We start from the raw sequence: 19,833 nt of genomic DNA on the forward strand, positions 1-19,833 counted from the left end.
TGCAGTGGTGAGTGGGGGGTGCAAGGGTGAGTGGGGGCGCAGTGGCGAGTGGGGGGGACACAGCATCCCAGGGGAGTTGGTGCCCCCCGAGACCTCCCCACAGCACCCGTGCCACCGTGGGCCTGACAGCGAGGATCCTGGGCCCCTCACCTCCCTTGCAGTGAATGCCCAGCCTGAGTTTCCTCAGAGCCAGTTAGTCAGCTGTGCCCTTGTTGGAGTTCATTTTTGTTTATTATTTGTTGTTGTTTCTATCATGTGAGGGGACTCAGCCTCTGCTCTGAGGATCTGAAACACACACACATTCACAGTGTAAAATCCAAAAGGAGATGCCTGGTCACAATGCCTCATGTTGAAAGCCTAAAGTTGGCAAAAGAATGAAAGATGTCCTTAGAACAGTCCCAGATAGGATCACTGGGGAAAACACCGGCTGCCCAGTTAACCTTAAATTTCAGATCAACGACTAATACTCCAGTTTAAGTATATTCCATGCAACATCCGGGACTTACACTAAAACAAAAAATTAGCTGTTGCTCTTGTGAATGCAAATATCTGAGACAGGTCTCAGGCAGTTCAGAAAGTTTATTTTGCCAAGGTTAAGGACACAGCATGAAACAGCCTCAGGAAGTCCTGAGACTTGTGCCCGAGGTGGCTGGGGGTACAGTTTGCTTTTATACATGTTGGGGGACGTGAGACGTCAATTGACGTGTGTAAGACGTACACTGGTTCGGTCCAGGAAGGCAGGACGACTCTAAGTGGGGGCTTCCTGGCTAGAAGTAGGTAAGAGACAAAGGTTGTATTCTTTGAGTTCTTGATCAGACTTCCACTGAATACACAATTTAGTCTGGCTCAGTGAAACTACATTTTTACATAAGAATAGGCAGAGGAAGCAATCGGATACGCAGCTGAGCCTCAGAGGGATGGCTTTGAATAGAATGAGGGGCAGGTTTGCCCTAAACAGTCACCAGCTCGACTTTCACCTTTAGCTTAGTGATTTTTGGGTCCCAAGGTTTACCTTCTTTTCACAATCTGAAATTCAAAGTTCTCTGGGCATCCTGTATTTTAGTTTGCACACTCTGGCAGCCCTAGCCCCAGAGCCCTGGAGTGTCATACTGGGGGCGTTGCTGCACCCCAAGTGTCCCCGACTGCGTGTGTATAGAGACCATCCATGCTTACATCCAGCTGACCCGTGACTGCGCTCCACCCTGTGGCTGGAGGCTAAACAACAATGTAAAGCCTCTTCTGTGTCCTCCAGATATTTCTCCCTCGAGTGGCTGGGAAAGTTGGCAAGAGACCAGAGGATCCAAATGGAGACCCTTCGAATGAGGCCAAGGTATGTGTTACTCCATCCAAGCCCCAGACACCGGACGAAGGTGGAAGACCACACCCCTTTCCAGCAGTGTGGCAAGTCCACGGGGTGGCGGAGCTGCAATGTCCACACAGCTGCCCACACAGCTGCCATGACCTCACAATTGCCACAAGGCCGTGGCAACTCCTGTGGGTTGGCTTCCTCCGGGGCACACACTGAGCTGGATTTGTGTTGATGCATTTGTTGAAAATCCAAGAAAGCCCAGTAGCAGGGCTGGGAAAGTGAGATGGGAAAGGAAGGAGGCCAGCAGGTGATGTGAAGCAAACCCACACAGGCTGACTGCGGCTCAGTCCTCCTGGGGGCTCTGGAGAACACGTAGGTTACACCCAGAGTTACTCCACTCAGGAGTGAGGTCACCGGCACTTAGCCCTTCCACACCTGTCAGTGCTGAGTGAGGGCCAGGCCCTAGGCCACATACATTCCCAGGCACTTCTGCCCTTCCCTGAACAGACACAGCAGGCCCGTGGCCTGGGGACTTCCTCCATCTGGGAGACTTAGACGCTGGCTGCCACAGGTGAAAATACCCAGGAGCCAGTGTGCACGAAAATGGCACAGGGAGCTGGGGGCTGTGGGCAGGACCGACAGACGCAATGCACAGAGGGCGGAGCCAGCCTGGGAGGGAGAAGCTCCCTGCATTTAGGTGGGGTGGTTAGGAGTAAGATGAGGGATACTGTAGCCAGCACCCCAGGAGGAGTGGGCTTCAGCTTCAAGCCCTACCTGCAGCCCAGCCCCATAGGGAGGCTTGAGGGACATCTGGCCACTCCTCGTCACAACCCTGGCAGCTCCTCACAGTGACACGCAGTGTTTTTAAAAGTCTATCTTTCTCCGTGATGTTTACAGCACCTAGCAGGTAGGCAGTGTGATTAACCCTGTTGTACTGATGAACAAACCAGCCGGCTCAGGGTAGTGGGTGAGCTTGATCAAGATCACAGACAGGAAGTGACCGCAGGGTCTTGCCCAGGCCATGCCTGACACCCACGCTCTTCCCTGGGTGCTGCCGCTTCCACTTTTGTCCCTTGAAGCTCAGCCTGACAGCTTCTGCAGCTGCCTCTAGGAGCAGCCTACAAACCCAGGCAGGCAAAATCCCAGGCTGCCAGACACCAGGAGAAATTTCTAGGGGAATTGGGCCACTTGGCTGTCTCTTTACTTCCCTGAAAAGCCAAACAGAGACCAGATTTCTTATCACACTGTAGCAAGGTAATCAACTGGAAAAAAGACAGGAGCTACAGACCCATTTTACAGAGGAGGAGACTGAGGTTTGGAGAGGATAAGAAGTGAATTAATTGTGTCACACAGCGGTAAGGGGGTAGTGCTGGGATTTGAACCCAGATATGCAGGGCAGAAACTTGTACTCTTTCTGTCATGCCATCCAAATGTGGCAGCTCCCCTAAAGCTGAGCATCTCTTACTTCAGGTATTTAGTACTTAGTTTATTGAAAATGTGCATTCTAATGTTGCTAAAAGTTCAAATCTTGCTAGATAGCAGAAAACAGTGGGCCTGGTTACTTAGCAGCTGGAAGAACCGTAAGAAATCCAAAATTAGTTCACAATTCCTAAACATCACAATTTGGTAAAGCCTGGAGATACTCTGCTTCTTCTAGGCAACGGCTATGCCCTATCTTCTAAGAAGAAAGTTCAGTAACTCCCTGAAAAGTCAAGGTAAGAGCCCCCTCCTCTCCACAGCCCCATGGGCCTGGGAAATGAGCTCCCTGGAGGAAAATGGCCAGTCGCAGCTCTGTGTGTGTCCTTCATAACCTGTGGGACGTATCTCATGTCCTGACTCCCAAAAAGCATTCCCAGTGCCACTCAGGCCACCCTTAGGACCCGGTGAGTTGTGATCCAGACAACTGGCACTTGCTGCTTTAAGCGTGCAAAGGTGGCCCTGGTGGCAGCGGTGATGGCGGTGGTGTTTCCATGTCTTTCTACATAAATTGTCCGGATGTGGTACACAGTTTCTGGCCTTCTTACAGAAAGTAGGGGACATCATTTAGCCTTCCTCGAAGGCTTGCTAGTGACAAGGACATTAGCTTTGTCCTAGACAAATGGGATGTGAGGCTCCCTCCGCAAGTGGCCAGGCTCTGTGGGTGTCTGTCTGCTCATTTCATTCACTCACCTTGTGGCCCAACCACTGCTCACCAGAAGCTGGCACCTCCTCTCCCCACTCAGAGTCCAACCCTCTGCCGTGGAGCTGTTTCAGGCCCCCAGGCAATTGTTGGATTGATCTCCTGTTGTCCCTGTTTTCTGAGCTTTGTCCTCACACACACCATCATTCAAACTGCTACAGCTGTGGTCCTAGCAGACTGTGTGTCCCTCCTCTACTCACAAACAATCCTTGGCTCCCAACTGCCTGCAGAATGAAGTGGGATTTCTTAGCATAGCCTGCAGACTTTGGCCATTTGTTACACACTGGAACCAGCCCGCCCCTGCTACACCCACCCAAGGATGCACTTCCTTCCCATGCTTGGGACAACACAACAGATGCTGGTTTCACAGCATGCCATACGAGCACGTGCCTCCATGCCCGGGTTCACCCTCCATGCCCGGGTTCACCCTCCATGCCCAGGTTTGCCCCTCCATGCCTGGATTTGCCCTCCATGCCTGGGTTTGCCCCTCCATGCCCGGGTTCACCCCTCCATGCCCAGATTCACCCTCCATGCCCAGGTTTGCCCCTCCATGCCCGGGTTCACCCCTCCATGCCCAGGTTCACCCCTCCGTGCCTGGATTCGCCCCTCCATGCCCAGGTCTGCCCTCCATGCCCAGGTTCGCCCTCCATGCCCACCTCTGCCTTGTGCAGTCCTCAAGGGCCAAGCACGAAGCCTCGCCCGGGGGCTCTCCATGCCTCCCTGCAACACCAAGCAACTCATCCCTGTTTCCAGCCCACTCACTTCTTGGTCTGTCAGCTACCCCACCTCTGTGCCAGCTCGCTCTTTGTACCCCCTGAGCCTCCAGCACACATTCAGGTCAATCCTGGGACAGAGCTGCTGCCCAAGGCCCTTTGGGACTAATCCCAGATTCAGGGTCACCAGCAAGGAGGATGACTTTGCCAGAGATGACCCGCTGAGGAGCTGCTAGCAGGGGCTCCTGGAGAGCTACATGCTAGCCGTGAGGGGTTTCCAGCACATCTCATAGGCTGAAATCCAAGTGGAGTTTCTGGTTTGATTTGGATTGGATTGGTTTGGTTTTGAGACAGGGTCTCACTCTGTCACCCAGGCTGAAGTGCGGTGGTACAATCTCGGCTCACTGTAACCTCCATCTCCCAGGTTCAAGTGATACTCCCACCTCAGCCTCTGGAGTAGCTGGGATTAGAGGTGCCAATACCATGCCCAGCTAATTTTGTATTTTTAGTAGAGACAGAGTTTCACCATGTTGGCCAGGCTGGTCTCAAACTCCTGACAGCTGATCCACCCACCTCCCAAAGTGCTGGGATTACAGGCATGAGCCACCGTGCCCAGCCAGGAGATTCATGTTTATAGCAGGAGGACAAGGGGCAATTCCTTGCATCCTCTGCATGACTGGTTTTGTGAAGGGTAGACTCTGTCCTATCCAGAAACCACTCACGTTCAGTCCAAGGCCAGAATAGCTCCCCCCGGCCCCCTGAAGCTCACAGGCATTTCGGAGTCTGAACAGCACAGCTGAGGTCTGACCCTTCGTAGTCCCCCCGTCATCATCACGAGCCTCCACCAAGGGTGGCCACAGGGCTTTTCCCTGCCTACAGAGGCCAGCCCCCAACACTGCCAGTTCTCGGGCCTCTGTGTAGCCTCCAGCTACACAGCCACAGGCCCAGGAGAGGCCCCTGTGCTGAGGGTCAGAGTCTGAGACCCCTTGGGCTGTTGCCCTGTCACAAACTTAAAGGAAAGGCAAGGAAGCCGGGCATGGTGGCTTACACCTGTAATCCCAGCACTTTGGGAGGTGGATGGATCACTTGAGATCAGGAGTTCAAGACCAGCCTGGCCAACATGGTGAAACCCCATGTCTACTGAAAAATACAAAAATTAGCCAGGCCCAGTAGTGCACACCTGTAGTTCCAGCTACTCGGGAGGCTGTGGCAGGAGAATCACTTGAACCCAGGAGAGGAAGATTGCAATGAGCCAAGATCGTGCCACTGCACTCCAGCCTGAGCAACAGAACCAAAACCCAGCCCAAAAAAAAAAAAAAAAAAAAAAAAAAAAAAAAAAAAGAAAGAAAGAAAGAAAAGAAAAAAGAAAGAAAGAAGGAAAAGAAAAGCAAGGCAAGGAAATGCAGAGACCGCACACCAGTGCAGCGTGATGGGCCTTTCTGCTGTTTCATTCATGTGAGGATTTCTAGGGCCACGGTGAGACAGAACATTAATGCCTGCTCCAAAGCAAAGGAGAAAGAAGCTGGATAAACTATTTGCATGACAGTTGAAATGTAAATGCTTCCTTAAAAATATGTAATGTGGAAACTTCTTAAAAGGGGATATGTCCATTTTTATTCTACCTTTTAAATTTCTGAGGAGGCCAAGGCACTTGTCCGGGCTAAGTATGTGATTCATAAAGCACCACCCCTCTTCCTGTTTTCCCCAAAGGCAAAGGTGATGATTCTTTTGATCGGAAATCAGTATACCGAGGCTCCCTGACACAGAGGAACCCCAACGGGAGGAAAGGGATGGCCAGCCACACCTTCGCGGTAAAGTTTTCCCTCATTCTCTGAGGAGTTCTTAAAATTCAGTCACCCGTTAGGTTTATGTATTAATGTTAAGTCTTCGGAGCAAAGAAAATGGGGATAAACCAAACAAGGATTCAGACCTGAGAATCTAAAAGTAAACTCAAATCTTTGCCAACAAGACTTGAAAACCTAAATACTTTGAAATTAGAATAATATCTTCTTGTTTTAAAGCTTTAAATTTTTGAATACTTGCCGTCCACACACCCCATTGGATGAGGACCTGTGTCATTGACCTGAATTTATAGCTGAGGAAACAGAGGCAGAGAAGTAAAAAACCCCAAAGGAGTTAACCTAATATTGTGAAGAAAGCAAACACAGTGTCTGACCACCTTGTCCATGTGTGTATACATGTGGCTGCGTTCACTCCTGTGTTTGTGTGTACTGTGTGCATGCCGGTGTGTGCACACCCATGCGTATGTGATTGCATACACACCCAAGTGTGTGTGTTACTGCAATGAAAGCACAGATTTATTGACACCAAAGTGCACTCCACAGAGTGGGAGCAGGCTAAAGCCAGTGGTTTCAGCATTTTCTGGAGTTTAAGTGCCTCTAGAGGTTTCCCATTGGCTGCTTGGTTACACCCTAAGCAAATGAAGGAGTGGCCCCGACCAGTGTGATTGGTCGCAGGAGGCAACCAATCAGAGGCTGAAAGGAAGTTACAAAATTACGCATGAAGACTTGGCCAGTGACCAGTCTGATTGGTTGCTGGAAGGGACCAATCAGAGATACTTTGCATTTTCATCTGAGATGCAGTTTGGGGGGCAGGTTGCAAAGAGAGTAGCCACGGAACCTTTTGTTCCTCAGGCGTGGAGAGATGGGGTTTTCATTTTTCCGTAATTCTACAAAGTCAGCACAAATTGATCTTAGGTTTCCTGCCTCCAGACCCTATTCTTCTGCCTCATGTGCATGTGTGCACATCAGTATAATCTAAGTTTGCATCTACCCATGTGCACATCCATGTATACACTGTGTGTTTGTATGTTTCTCTGTGCATGCCCATGTATGTCTGTTACACATCTGTGTATGTGTGTGCTTATATGTGTATGTGTGTTTGTACTTCACAGAAACCTGTGGTGGCGCACCAGCCCTAAAAGGAGACAGGACAGAGTGACAGAGCGGCCCTGCACTCTCATCCCTCCACAACGGCCCTCCTGTCCCTCATTGGCTCTGTGCTTTCCACTGTACACAGTCACCATCCCAGTGAGAAACAAGAAGAAGCACCCCTCCACGTGGACTCCCACCTGCAAGAGGACAGCAGCAGTCAGTCCTGCATGCTCACCTGGATTTACTGATGACTCCTGGCTGCGCCACCAGCCTCTTCTGATCTGTGAGAAACATCTGAGCTGTTGTGACTTCCCTTTAGGACAATGTTGTGTAAACCTTTGAAGGACACACAGAAGACCGTTTTACTGTGATCTTTTACCCTTTTCACTCTTAGCTTTCTTTTGTTGCTTTCATGAATGAATGGCAAAAAGATGACTCATTTAAGGCATCATCAGCCATATGTGTATTCTTGACGGTCTATATTGGGGCATGAGCAGATATATGCATTTTTCTTGTGGGTGTGATTGGAAATTAGGCATCCAGACAAGTGACTGAACTAATGATCTGCTGAATAATGAGGGAGGAATAGACATCCCAGCCCCCACCCCATGTGCACCCATTCTGCAAGTACCCATGTGGTCTGTAGACCAGGGGAAGTCACACTGTGATCAAGGGCAGAGCCAGCACATAGCAGCAAGTGAGCATTTGATAGATACAACTGAGTCATCTTTTTTCCATTCCATTCATGAAAGCAACATAAGAAAGCCAAGAGTGAAAAGGGTAAACGATCACAGTAAAAAGGTCTTCTGTGTGTCCTTCAAAGGTTTACACAACATTGTCCTAAAGGGAAGTCACAGATGCTAGTGCAGAGGGCCTGCTGGGAGAAGGACAGCCAGCAGAGCTCCAGATGAGCAGGGAAGAGGCCTGGTTCTAGCCTGGCTCTGCCACTCACTGCACTGGACCCAGTGGGGAAGAGGACAGAGGGTCACAACCAATGAGGGATGTCTGCCAAGGATGGGGGTATGGGGGCCACAGGAGTCAGCTGGCCAATTGCCCCTTCATTACATAGTTGCTCTCCCCTCAGATAGCCTGGGACTCAGAGTTATTTCCTAATATCTGTGTGGCCCATCCAGTTTTAAGTGAAGCCCACTGAGACCCTCCAGAGATGCCTTTGAACATCCTAACAGTAATCACATCTCACCCTCCCTGAGGTTCACTCCAAACAGGACCCAATGGCTGCACCGCCTTTGTCAGAAGCAGTGCTAGGAGGAGTGGCTTCCTTCATATCAAACAGGCAGTGGAGACAAGAGTCAAGCCTTGGGTCTTCAAGGGTTGATCAAGTTAAGTGTTTCCTGCCCTCTCCGAATAGGACACTTCCAGGAGCTCTCCAATCTCTCACTTAAAACTGAGGTTCAAATCCCAAAGTGTTTTGCTGGGAAGCAGGTAATCCTGCATCTTCAGGAGATCTGTGAGCACACATTAGCGTCTGTTTCTCTAACTCTTTGTGGCATCAGATAAAAGCATGGGAGTTTTTCCATATAATTCCCAACATTACTTATAAATTCTGTTCTTTGAAAAAATTCTTCAGGCTGGGCAAGGTGGCTCATACCTATTATCCCAGCCCTTTGAGAGGCCAAGGTGGGAGAATTGCTTGAGGCCAGGAGTCTGAGACTTCCTGGGCAACATAATGAGATCCCATCTCTACAAAAGCAAAAACAAAAAAGTTACCCAAGCATGGTGGTACATGCCTGTAGTCCTACCTGCTTAGGAAGCTAAGGCAGGAGGATCACTTGAGCCCTGGAGGTTAAGGCTGCAGTGAACCATGACTGCATCACTATACTCCAGCCTGGGCAACAGAGTAAGACCTTGTCTCTTTAAAAAAAAGTAATGATAAATAAATGAAAAGAATTCTTCTGAGTTCCTTTCCTAGCAGATGGCTATTCCAGAGACATCTGTAGTGGAAGCTGCATACAGGCAGGTCAGGGATCATTGAGGATAGTGTACCTCAACCAATACAGCTGCTGGCTCTTTGTTTCCAGCCAAAGATTGACAGAAGTCAGGGGTTTCTCTATGACTCCAGATGGAGATTAGAGACAAGCCTTTAAAAGATTTCTCCAAAGTTTTATCCTCCAACAGTCTTATTCATAAGGAGAAAAATAAAAAAGTTTTAGGAAGAGTTGAATGCACAGATCTCCCAAAGATGCTTCTTACAAATGAGCTGTGAGTGTGCAGCAAAATTGCACTTCCCAGATAATCCAGTATCCAACATATTGCAATATAGCACCCAGACCACCAAGGGATACCTCACCTCACTGCAGATTATTGAGGTGAAACACAATTTGACAGGTGTAGCTCCCAGCTCTCAGGGATCAAACCAACCATGCATTACAGTGTTGCAGTTTCACTATGATTTTATATCAAGACATTGTTTCTGTAAGTACTAAGGATTTTCACTTTCCAACAGCTCTATCCAAAAGAACCCACTTTATTGGAGGTCAAAAACCCATCCCCAAAGGAGTAACAGTAATGGTATTATCATTCACTGGGCTTCTGAGACCCCAGCTTTCTGCGTTAGCATGCTGGTGACAGCCAAGCAATCCTCACATCTTCACAATGCTAGTAACTTCAAAGTTATTCTTATAGAGAATATTTATTACATATGAAATCTCTTTACTTTATTGGGTTAAAACAGAAAAGATAGATAAGCAAAAGAAAAAAAGATACACAAAATAAAAAGAATCATTTACCAACTAGCAACTACTGTTAAGTCTTTCCAGACATTCATTCACATATTAGCTTTTAATTAAAACTCCCATGAGTTAATTCACTGGTAAGTGGGTAAAGCCCATTCCAAACATTACCTCACACCTATGTCTTCCTAGGAAAAAGCCAGCCCCAGAAAGAAGTGTTTTACCCATGTGTGCTACCTGTATTCCCCTGAAAATTCTAAAACAAAGTCTTCCCAGAGACAGTCTTGTTGGTACCTAAGTGAACAAACTGCTCAGGTATTTCCAATGAACACATCTGCAGCTCAGTGGCATCTGGGCTCAAAATTCCAAGGAAATGGCCATACTGGGAAAAGGAGTATTTTGCTACATCACTACAGACACTTGTAACAATCTATGATCATTAATTTTATGGGTCAATTTGGCCCAGCTGTGGTGCCCAGATGTCTGATCAAACACCAGCCAAGATCTATCTATGAAGGTATTTTGTAGATGTGATTAAGGTTTAAATCAGTATACCTGAATGCGGAAAACCTGCCATAAAGTAGGTGGGCCTTAGCCAGTTGCAGGCCTTAGGAGAAAGAAGAAATTGCCCTGAGGAGGAAGGAGTTCTGCCTCCACACAGCCTTCGGACTCCAGTTACAACCTCACTTCTTCCCTGGGTCTCCAGCCTGATGGCCTGTCCTGCAGGATTCAGACTTCCCAGTTCCTGCAATCTCATGAGCCAATTCCTTAGACTAAATCTCTCTCTAATCTCTCTCTCTCTCTCTCTCTGTCTCTCTGTCTCTCTCTCTTTCTCTCTCTCTTCTTTCTCCTCTCTCTCTCTATACACACACACCCTATTGGTTCTCTTTCTCTGAAGAACTCTGACCAATGCACAGTCCCTATATCAGAGCCTTGTCTGATGTTCAATGAGTCTGCATTTGAAACTTGTAAACTGGTTAGATGGGAGCCAGGGTCGGAGAACACCGTTTATGTTTATCACAAATGCAATGCCAAGGTCCTGGAGCCATGGCCACCTGGGGCAAGAGAAGCCTTCCTCCGCTGCTCGACTCTCACTAGCACTTTCTCTCTTGGTTCTCAGAGACGCCACTTTCTGGATGCCTCACACTTCAAAAGCAGCTTTCTAATTTACAAAGAGGAGTGCTTTAAAATCTCATAGGAGTCTGGATTTTCAGAAGCCATCTACATCAGAAACAGCTTTGCTGTTATTCCACTTGCCATGGCTGTTCCACAGCAGCCACTTGATGGCTTCCAATCCCCAAGGTTACCTCTCCTGTCAGGTTGTGCAGTGTCTTCCCTGGAGGCCAGAAGAAGCCCACAGGCCACAGCCGCAGCCAGTTTCTTCTCAGAACAAGCACGAGGGAGAGGCATTTCATCGGTCCACTCAGACACACATTGGAAGCCCTAAGTTAGTTTCCTGTGGGTGCCATAACAAAGCCCCACAAACTGGTGGATTACAACAGAAATTTATTCCCTCACAGCTCAGGAGGCCAGAGTCCAGACTCACAGGGACAACAGGGTCGTTTCCATGTGCAGGACGGCAGTTCCTGGCCCCTTCCCGCTGTGGGGCTGCTGGCATCCTTGGTGCCCCTCCGCTTGCAGCTGCCTCCCCCCAGTCTCTGCTTCCATCTTCACACTGCCCTTCTCCCTGTGTGTCTCTGCTTATCTGTTCTCTTCTTATCAGGACACCAGTCATTGGATTTGGGGTTCACCTTAACCCAGGATGACCTCATCTTAGCTAATTACATCTGCAAAGATCCTACTTCCAAATAACGTCATATTTGAGATTCCAGGTGACAGACTCCAACCCACTACGGAGTGCCATTATAATCCAAGAACCAAAACCAACTGCCCGTCATGGTGCTGTTGCCACTTACCAAGTGCCTGCTGTGTGCTGCACATTTGCCATGTTGGGGTGAAAGCTCAAAGGTCTCAAAGCTGAAGTAGACCCCAGAGTAGGGTCCTCTCCACCATGTTGAGTACAGGAAGAAAGCCTAGGAGGGAGGGAAGCTCTCAACTTGGGGCTTTTTTATATTTTTATTTATTTATTTTGAGACAGAGTCCTGCTCTGTCTTCCAGGCTGGAGTGCAATGGCACAATCTCGGCTCACTACAATCTCTGCCTCCCTGGTTCAAGTGATTCGCCAGCCCCAGCCTCCCAAGCGGCTGGGATTACAGGTGCCCACCGCCACGCCTGGCTAATTTTTGTATTTTTAGTAGAGACGGGGTTTCACCATGTTGACCAGGCTGGTCTCAAACCCCTGGCCTCAAGTGATCTGCCTGTCTAGGCCTCCCAAAGTGCTGGGATTATAGGCATAAGCCATTGCACCTGGCCTTGGGGTTCCTTTAATTGCAAAGAGCAGAAATCCACGGACACCAGCCCAAGTGAAACAGCGAACGTAGGAGAAGAACACAGAGCCTTCTCCTGGGAGCCCAGGGAAACCCAGTGATCCAGCCACAGCAGGCACAGAAGCTGGGATGGCTCTGCAGTGGCCACGGCCTGGAGGCTTCTCAGCCCCCTCGTGCCCTTCTCTTCCGCCTTGTCTGTGAACTACTCCTCACCCTGCTCGGCAGGTGGCTGCTCTCAATGGCCTCTTCAGCCCAGCTCTGGGACTGTTCCCTCCAGTGGCCATAACTTATTGTTCCAGATGCCCAAGAGAGAGATGGGCAGGGCCATGGACATGCGAGTTGCTGGCCAACCTAGAGACAGCCCATGCCAGGGGAGAGGTGGCCGTGCCTGGACTAGCAGGGCGCCAGGTCACTTCATCTGTTCAGATGGCACAGCGCTTCCGCCCTGTGCGTTCGCTTGTTCTCCCACTTTACACAAGGGGTTTCAGAAAGAGGTCACTGCCCAAGAGCGTGAGGGTCTCACGGTGTGGAGTGCACACCTGTTGCGACAGTTTGCCAGCTGAAGACCTAGACCCAGGGTAGCAAACAGCATGGTGGGCCAAAGCCAGCTGCGGCCTGTCTTCCTAAGCCAGGTTTCCTGGGAGCCCAGCCACACCCATTCATCTGCCTTTTTCTCCATGGCTACTTTTCTGCTACAACAGCAGAGTTGGCCAGCTGCCACCAAGATCCTGTGACCCACAAAGCTGGACACATTTACTATCTGGCCCATTTCAGAAGACGTTTGCCAACCACGTGTTCAAGATTGGCTTTGGACCTTCGCCTACAGACCACAAGCAAAAGAGCCGGCAGGTGGGTGCTGAGACACAGTCCCTGACTCGGATGATCCCTTCTTTGCTTCAAGGACTCTCTGCCTCCTTCTCTCCTCCTGCTTCTCCCTGCAAGACCCTCCTCCCTGGTACTTCCTCCAGGTCCTTCACTGAGTCCTCTTTCTCTGTCCGTCCCGGGCCACCTGTCCTCTTCTTGCCTCCTCCCAGGTGTGCCCCCCTTTCTGGGGCTACTCACAGCCACCTGTCCTCTGTCCATGCCCATGTTCAGGTTTATGGCTGAGGCCTCATTAAAGAGCTCTGGGCTGCTTTGGGATCTCAAATGTAAGCAAATAACGAAATAAAGAGTTCCAGGCCCAGCGAGCAGCCACCGGGCCATCCTCCAGCACCTGCCCATGATTGACCTCAGCGTTTCCCCATCCCCAAAGCTCCCACCTCAGCCCCCCAGCTCTCAGTCTGGAAACCCCAACCCAGGACCTCCCAGCCCACTCCTTTTCTGCCCCTCTTCTCAGCCCAAGCCCTACCCCATGTGTCTCCCAGACAGCTCTGGAATTCCTGTCTTTACCAGATCTCTTTCAGAGGACAGGAAAAGGGAAGCATGGTTCCTCTTTCCATAAGCCTGGTAAGACCTTCCTACGGAAGGCAACATGAGGACGGAGAAGTACAGGCACCATATTTTAAAATATCTATCTATACACTGGATTTTCTTTTTGGTAGAGATGAGGTCTTGCTGTGTTGCTCAGGTTGCTCTCAATCTCCTAGCCTCAAGCAATTTTCCCACCTCAGCCTTCCCAAAATGTGCTGGTATTACAGGTGTGAACCACTGAGTACAACCCAAAAGATCTATTCTAAATAAAAGATTAATGAAACAAATCCAGGAATGTATTAGAAAACCTACTGTATCTTAACCAGGTAAGGTTCATCCCAAGAGAGCCAGGAATTCTTTAATGTTAGAAAAGAAAATCTATTCTTGTGCTGCACTGTGTTAACAGAGTAAACAAGAAAACCACTATGATAGCTTCATTCAATAAAGAAAGGCACACAATAGTAAATAAGTAGCTGGTGCGTACAGAGGCTGACACCTGTAATCCCAACACTTTGGGAGGCAGAGGTGGGTGGATCATTTGAGGTCAGGAGTTGGAGACCAGCCTGGCCAACATGACGAAACCCCGCCTCTACTAAAAGCACAAAAATTAGCCAGGCATGGTGGTGGGTGCCTGTAGTCCCAGGCAGGAGATTCACTTGAACCTGGGAGAGGAGGTGGAGGTTACAGTGAGCCGAGATCATGCCACTGCACTCCAGCCTGGGTGACAGAGCAAGGCTCTGTCTCAAAAAATAAAATAAAATGTAAGTAGCTTACTAAATTAGGACTAGAAGGCATGGCAGTCGGAATCTTCCTTCCCATTATCCCCAAGGCTTCTGGGAAGGTAGCATGGCGGGTGGATGTACTTTCCCCAGGGAGGGGACTTTCCTGCACATGTTCTAGTTCCCATGTGCCACAACTCAAGTGGCCACATCACGTCCTGGATGAAATATTGACCAACTGAAGCTGGACAAAGAGTGTTTGGCTCTACCTGTCCTGAGTCCCATGACCCAATTAAACAGGGATGGGGAAAAGCTCCCCAGTTGCCTGTCGATGGCTGAACTCCATCTGTGGGATTCATTTCTCAAAGAACACTGAAGCCATGTGCAGCCTGAGATGCCCAGGCCAGGCCTGCAGCTTCGCAGCATTACTGCAAGAGCAGCCCACACCTCACTTGCTGTCGCAGCATCTCCAGCCAGCCACAGTGCCTCTCAGCAGTTCCGAGGCCTCTGATGGATGCCATCAGTTTCCACGTTGGGGTGGGCTAAGCAGGACTGATCCTTGTGCTACCCCCAGCCCACCTGCTGCTTCCCACTGGTAGACTCCCAAGGTGGCAAGATGCCAAAGCCACACTATGACAGATGATTTGCGAGCACGCACGCACACAGTCTCTCTCTCTCTCTCTCTCTCTCTCTCTCTCTCTCTCTCTCTCTCTCTCTCTCTCCAGTGGTGGATGCCCAGGAAGCTGCCCCCAAACCCTGGTGTCTCGCAGTTTCTGTTGCTCCAGGCAGGCCTAGCACTGGGCAGAAAACCTACCTCCAAGACAGTGATTCTTAACCATCACCGTCACCACTACAGGTTGGGTTCCCTTATCCAAAATACTTGGGACCAGAACTGTTTTGGATTTTGAGGTTTTTTTGCAGGGGGATTTTGAAATGTTTGCACAATATTCACCAGTTGAACATCCCAAATTTGAAAATCCAACATGTTCCAATGATCATTTCCTTTGAGCAACAGGTCAGCATTCAGAATGTTTCAGATTTGGGGTTTTTGGATTTGGGATACTCAACCTACATTAATAAAAATTTTCAGGGGTGGAGCTTTTCACCGTCACTGATGCCTGAGCTACCCCCAGGAATTCTGATGGAATTCATTCCAGGTAGAGCGCAGCTACTGGGAAGTTTTTAAGGCTCCCAGGTGACTCTAATTTGCAGCCCAAGCTGGGAACTGTGTGCCCCACCCTGTCACCCTTCCAGTGCTCCCTACCCTACTTCCTGCTACCAGCCACCCCTGGACTCCAGGGCTCGCAGGGAGCCCACCAGCCACAAACCTGGCTCACTGGGAAAAAGCAGCAAGAGAGGAGTCGAGTGTGCCCTGTTCCCTGAAAGGCAAAGTATTGCTCAGAAGCTTTTCCGAAAAAATGGAAGTGGCACATTGATCATCTGCACCAATCCACAGGAAGCAGGTGCTAAGTTTCCTCTCCAGATATTTTCCTTAAAAAGATTGTACTCGGCCGGGCACAGTGGCTCACACCTATAATCCCAGCACTTTGGGAGGCCAAGGCGGGCAGATCACCTGAGGTCAGGAGTTCAAGGCCAGCCTGATCAACATGGAGAAACTCTGTCTCTACTAAAAAATACAAAACTTAGCCGGGCATGGTGGCACATACCTGTAATCTCCGGAGGCTGAGGCAGGAGAATCACTTAAATCCGGGAGGGGCAGGTTGCGGTGATCCGAGATTGTGCCATTGAACTGCGGTCTGGGCAATATGAGTGAAATGCCATCTCGAAAATATTAAAAAAAAAAAAAAAAGATTGTACTCAACTGCATATAAAAGACCATTAGTATAACTTATAATTATCCAGAACACGAATGATTTAGGTCCATGTTAAATGGTAGAACATTGCACAGTTACTTAAAATGGCACAAACTTACAGATTATTTGGCAACTTGAGGGCATGATTGTTATAGTGTTAGGTGAAAAGAATGAACTTCAACATGTACGAATGTGATGAATCTACCCAGAAAATATGTGGGAAGCTCACTAGATGAAAATGCATCAAATGTAGAAGCGAGAAGCTTCTTTAACATGATCAATGCAATTTTTTCTATTTTTTTCCAAATGTATATGAACTGTTTTAATAACAAAAATACATTTGTTTCTTTTATAATAAAAATAAACATGAGAATAATAAACTTGTTTATGTTTAACACTAATCACGAAGACTGTAAAAGCCTAGGAGCCACCTATCGTAGTTAGAGAGTCTTGCTTCGACAGCACGTATACTAAAATTGGAACGATACAGAGAAGAATAGCATGGCCCCTGCACGTAAGTTACAGAATGAGGAAGACGTGCATCCAACAAATGCAGGTAGGACTGTCAGGCAGGTGAATGAACGAGGACCGAGCACATCAAGAAGATAAAAAGCCTCAGCATTGTGCTTTGGCGACTGTCCCTTCTCGCCTTGCCCTTGAACACGGTGATTTAAAGGCAGGGAGAGAGGGCTGGAAGGAGCCCGGGAGCCCCATGCATAAGGCTGAGCAGACACTTGACTCTGCGGCCTGCCTGAAGGCGAATGCGAAGAAGGGAAGCTAATGTGTTTTAAGACCACTTGATCCAAATGAAATTATATAACCCAGGAAGGAACAAATCGCGTCACTGATGAGTTTTTTAAAAATAAATAAATAAAAGAAAGGAACGAGAAAAGACACAGGGTTGCTCCTGATGTCACCCTTTGAGGGTGACAGGCTGGTTTGGGGGAGGGCACCTGGAGGTACCGGCTTCCTCCTCTTCAGGAGCTATAAAAGCGGGACAGTGGCTCCTGCCTCCTCAGCCCCACTGCACCGGCAGCCACACTCTGCGAGCGCCTCTACCACACTCGAGAGCGGTGAGTAGCACATCCAGGCGCTGGAACTGGGGTCCTTTGCTTTGCTACTTTGTAAAATCTTTCCTTTCTGTCTGAGTGTGGGTCAGGTTGAGACTCTGCCTGTTCTCCTGGCAGCTGAGGTTACTAGCCCTGAGCAGGACAGGCAAAGGCAGCTGCCCCTGGGTTCTTGCATCCAAAGCCACCCTGCCCTCCCAGGGTCCTGAGGCTCTGGTGCTGTCCATGGTAGAGACACCAGGCAAAGACGTCCCATTCAGCTCCGCTGACCAGGAAATCCCACCAGGCAGGCAGCCAAAGTCTCCACCTTTCAGGGAGGCAGGTCCCTGGGGATCAGGAGCCAAGTGAGCATCACTAGCATTCTGGGACACCCCTTACCTGGCGTAGGTCCTGTGCCAGAGGAAAAGCAAACAGCCAGCCTGCTGGGAAGCATCTCTTCATCACTCTTCAAGGTGGCACCTCCATTTCCTCTAGGCTGGGGAACACTCACCCCACCTATCATGGGACGCCCCACCGGGCCTCTAAAAAGGAGAGGGGTAGGAATTTTACATTGTTCTGATGGAGAGCACTTTCTGTGGGGCTCAGGGAGGGGCTGAAAGTCAAGGTCAGCAGAGGGGTCCTCCCCTGAGCAAGACAGAGCTCTTGGGCATCTTCTCACGGCACCCAAATGCCACAGGGGGAGCAAGGAGGAGGGGCACCTGCAGCAGGTGTTTCCTGGTCTGCCAGGTTGGATGCTGTTTGGGCATTTCAGCCCCTCCACTCCAGTGGGGTGGCAGGGGCTTTCTAGGCACCCAGTCCCATCCATGGCAGCCCCCTCCTCTCATCACCCATAGAGAGTGGCCCTTCCCTATGAGAAGAGATCCCAGGTGCTGCAGGTTTACCTTGGCACCTAGAAGACTGGATCTGGCGTCATGGCAAGGGTGAGTGGCCTTGGTCAGGACAGGGGATGCAGACACATTCCACGGCACGCAGCTGTCGGCTGACATCCTGACATGAGATGCATGTGGGAAAGGACCGTGCACTGGATTCCAGCCCCCAAGCCCGGTCCAGGCTTGGCACTCCCCAGCTCCCCAGCCATGTCTGAGGTTGGGCAAGTGGCTGCCTCCACCTGTGCAGCTACCCAGGCTCCTCCCCACAAACCTGCTGTCCTGGGTGTGCAACAAGCCTGAGCCTGCTCAGAGGCTGGCTGCACCTTCAGGTCCCTAACACAGGCAGACAGACCCAAGGCTGTCCCATGACAGCTCAACTTTACACGCCTAGCTCACACACCTCCTGGTGGCTTTCTGATGAGGAGCATCAGTGCATATATGACCAGCTGGTCAGAGGCGGACACACACATGAGCATCTCACTTAACCCTCATTGCACAGAGGAGAGAATGGGGGCACAGGTGGGTAGGGGACCATGCAGAGGGCCAGGTTTAACTGCTACTTCTGTGCTCATTCTCAACCCAGCACAGATCAGAGTAACACATGGAGATGTATGTGGCTAGGTACACATGCACACACGCACACTCTCATACATGCATGCACCCATGTGCACACAAGTCGCACCCCATTGTACACATATACACACACATACACCTGTGCACTGACATGCACACACACTCATGCACATGCTTCCCTTTCACACACACAGTGCTCACTCTACCCAAAGTCCCAGGTCTGTGCACATGCACTCTGATGCCAGTGTAAGCCTGCTCCTGCCCTTTCTCCCCCAGGCCGTGTCCTCCCCCTTTGGATCCCCCCTCCAGCAGGGCCTCCTGGAAGGAGCCAAGGGATGAAGGTGCTGAGGGCCTGGCTCCTGTGCCTGCTGATGCTGGGCCTGGCCCTGCGCGGGGCTGCAGATCAGACCCATCGGCACTCCATGGAGACCCGCAGTGAGTGCCTGTCAGCCTCCCCCACCCCGCCCCGCCTCACCCCAGGGCCTGGTGCAGCCTGGTCACTCGAGAACCTGGCAGGGAAGGGTGTGCGGGAGAGGAAAGGGAAATCAGTCCTGGTGGTTTTTGAACTTCTGCTTCCCAAAGCCAGCCCACGCCCAGAAATGGCCTCGCCAGAAGCTCTGGGCACGTCTTCCTCGAGTGGGTCCCAGCATGGCCTGGTGACTGGGCTGAGAGGCCCTGTCTGTGCCCTCTGCCCTGCTGCCTCCAGAGCACACAGTGCCCATGGTCTGCTCCCGCTCTTTCCTTTCCAGACCCTGACGTCAATCCTGCCTGGTACACCAGTCGCAGGATCAGGCCTGTGGGCCGCTTCGGTCGGAGGAGGGCAGCCCTGGGGGACGTCTCCAAGTCTGGCCTGCAACCCCAGCTGACCTGCTTCCCCCTGGAAGGTGGCGCTAAGTCCTCACAGGATGGGTGGTAGCCAGCTTGTCAAGAAAATCACCCTGGAGCCTCCCTCACCCCGCCCTTTCCTCACCCTCATGGGCTCCTTTCCCTTCAATCTTAATAAAAGCTCTGGCCTCCTTTAGTTTTGCGTCCGTGACTGTGTGGTGGTGACCCTGAAGTTGTTGCCTCCTGGGATGTTAGACTAGAAAGAACCTCAGAGCCCAGCAGCTCCTTTGGAAGTAAAGGCTCTGTGACTTGCCAGAGGGCCCCTGACACTGAGCTGGGAAACAGAACCACCCTTCAACACCGGCAGCCCACAGCCACCCCCAA

The 19,833-nt window shown here is 50.4% G+C and overlaps 2 protein-coding genes and 1 non-coding gene across 7 annotated transcripts in view; all 3 read left to right on the top strand.

The window, feature by feature from the left end:
• The window catches only part of MLPH (melanophilin), a 59,302-nt gene extending 51,756 nt beyond the window's left edge, over positions 1–7,546 (top strand). For all 5 annotated transcript variants that reach the window (XM_037741760.1, XM_037741761.1, XM_017537745.2 and 2 more), the window contains 4 exons: positions 1,253–1,330; positions 2,967–3,024; positions 5,912–6,012; positions 7,116–7,546. In XM_037741760.1, coding sequence (XP_037597688.1) covers positions 1,253–1,330; positions 2,967–3,024; positions 5,912–6,012; positions 7,116–7,142 — 264 coding nt within the window. In that variant the 3' untranslated portion in view covers positions 7,143–7,546. The remainder of the gene's footprint in view (positions 1–1,252; positions 1,331–2,966; positions 3,025–5,911; positions 6,013–7,115) is intronic.
• Positions 7,547–16,562: 9,016 nt separating this feature from the next.
• On the top strand, positions 16,563–16,667 carry LOC119472589. Its single transcript, XR_005201736.1, has one exon. It is a non-coding gene; the product is annotated as a U6 spliceosomal RNA (small nuclear RNA).
• Positions 16,668–17,001: 334 nt separating this feature from the next.
• PRLH (prolactin releasing hormone) lies at positions 17,002–19,645 on the top strand. Its single transcript, XM_017537749.2, has 3 exons — positions 17,002–17,188; positions 18,901–19,059; positions 19,374–19,645. The coding sequence occupies exons 1-3, from the start codon at positions 17,026–17,028 to the stop codon at positions 19,538–19,540; spliced, it is 489 nt and encodes a 162-aa protein (XP_017393238.1). The 5' UTR covers positions 17,002–17,025; the 3' UTR covers positions 19,541–19,645.
• Positions 19,646–19,833: the final 188 nt, after the last annotated feature.

The sequence above is a fragment of the Cebus imitator genome, unplaced genomic scaffold (assembly GCF_001604975.1).
Source record: "Cebus imitator isolate Cc_AM_T3 unplaced genomic scaffold, Cebus_imitator-1.0 Scaffold106, whole genome shotgun sequence".
Taxonomy (NCBI): Eukaryota; Metazoa; Chordata; class Mammalia; order Primates; family Cebidae; genus Cebus; species Cebus imitator.

Bases quoted from the DNA above. Each gene is read 5' to 3' on its own strand.
- PRLH (XM_017537749.2), top strand. From the start codon at position 17,026: ATGTCACCCTTTGAGGGTGACAGGCTGGTTTGGGGGAGGGCACCTGGA. The intron at 17,189-18,900 runs GTGAGTAGCACA...TTTCTCCCCCAG, and splicing joins CTCTACCACACTCGAGAGCG to GCCGTGTCCTCCCCCTTTGG. The intron at 19,060-19,373 runs GTGAGTGCCTGT...TTTCCTTTCCAG, and splicing joins GCACTCCATGGAGACCCGCA to ACCCTGACGTCAATCCTGCC.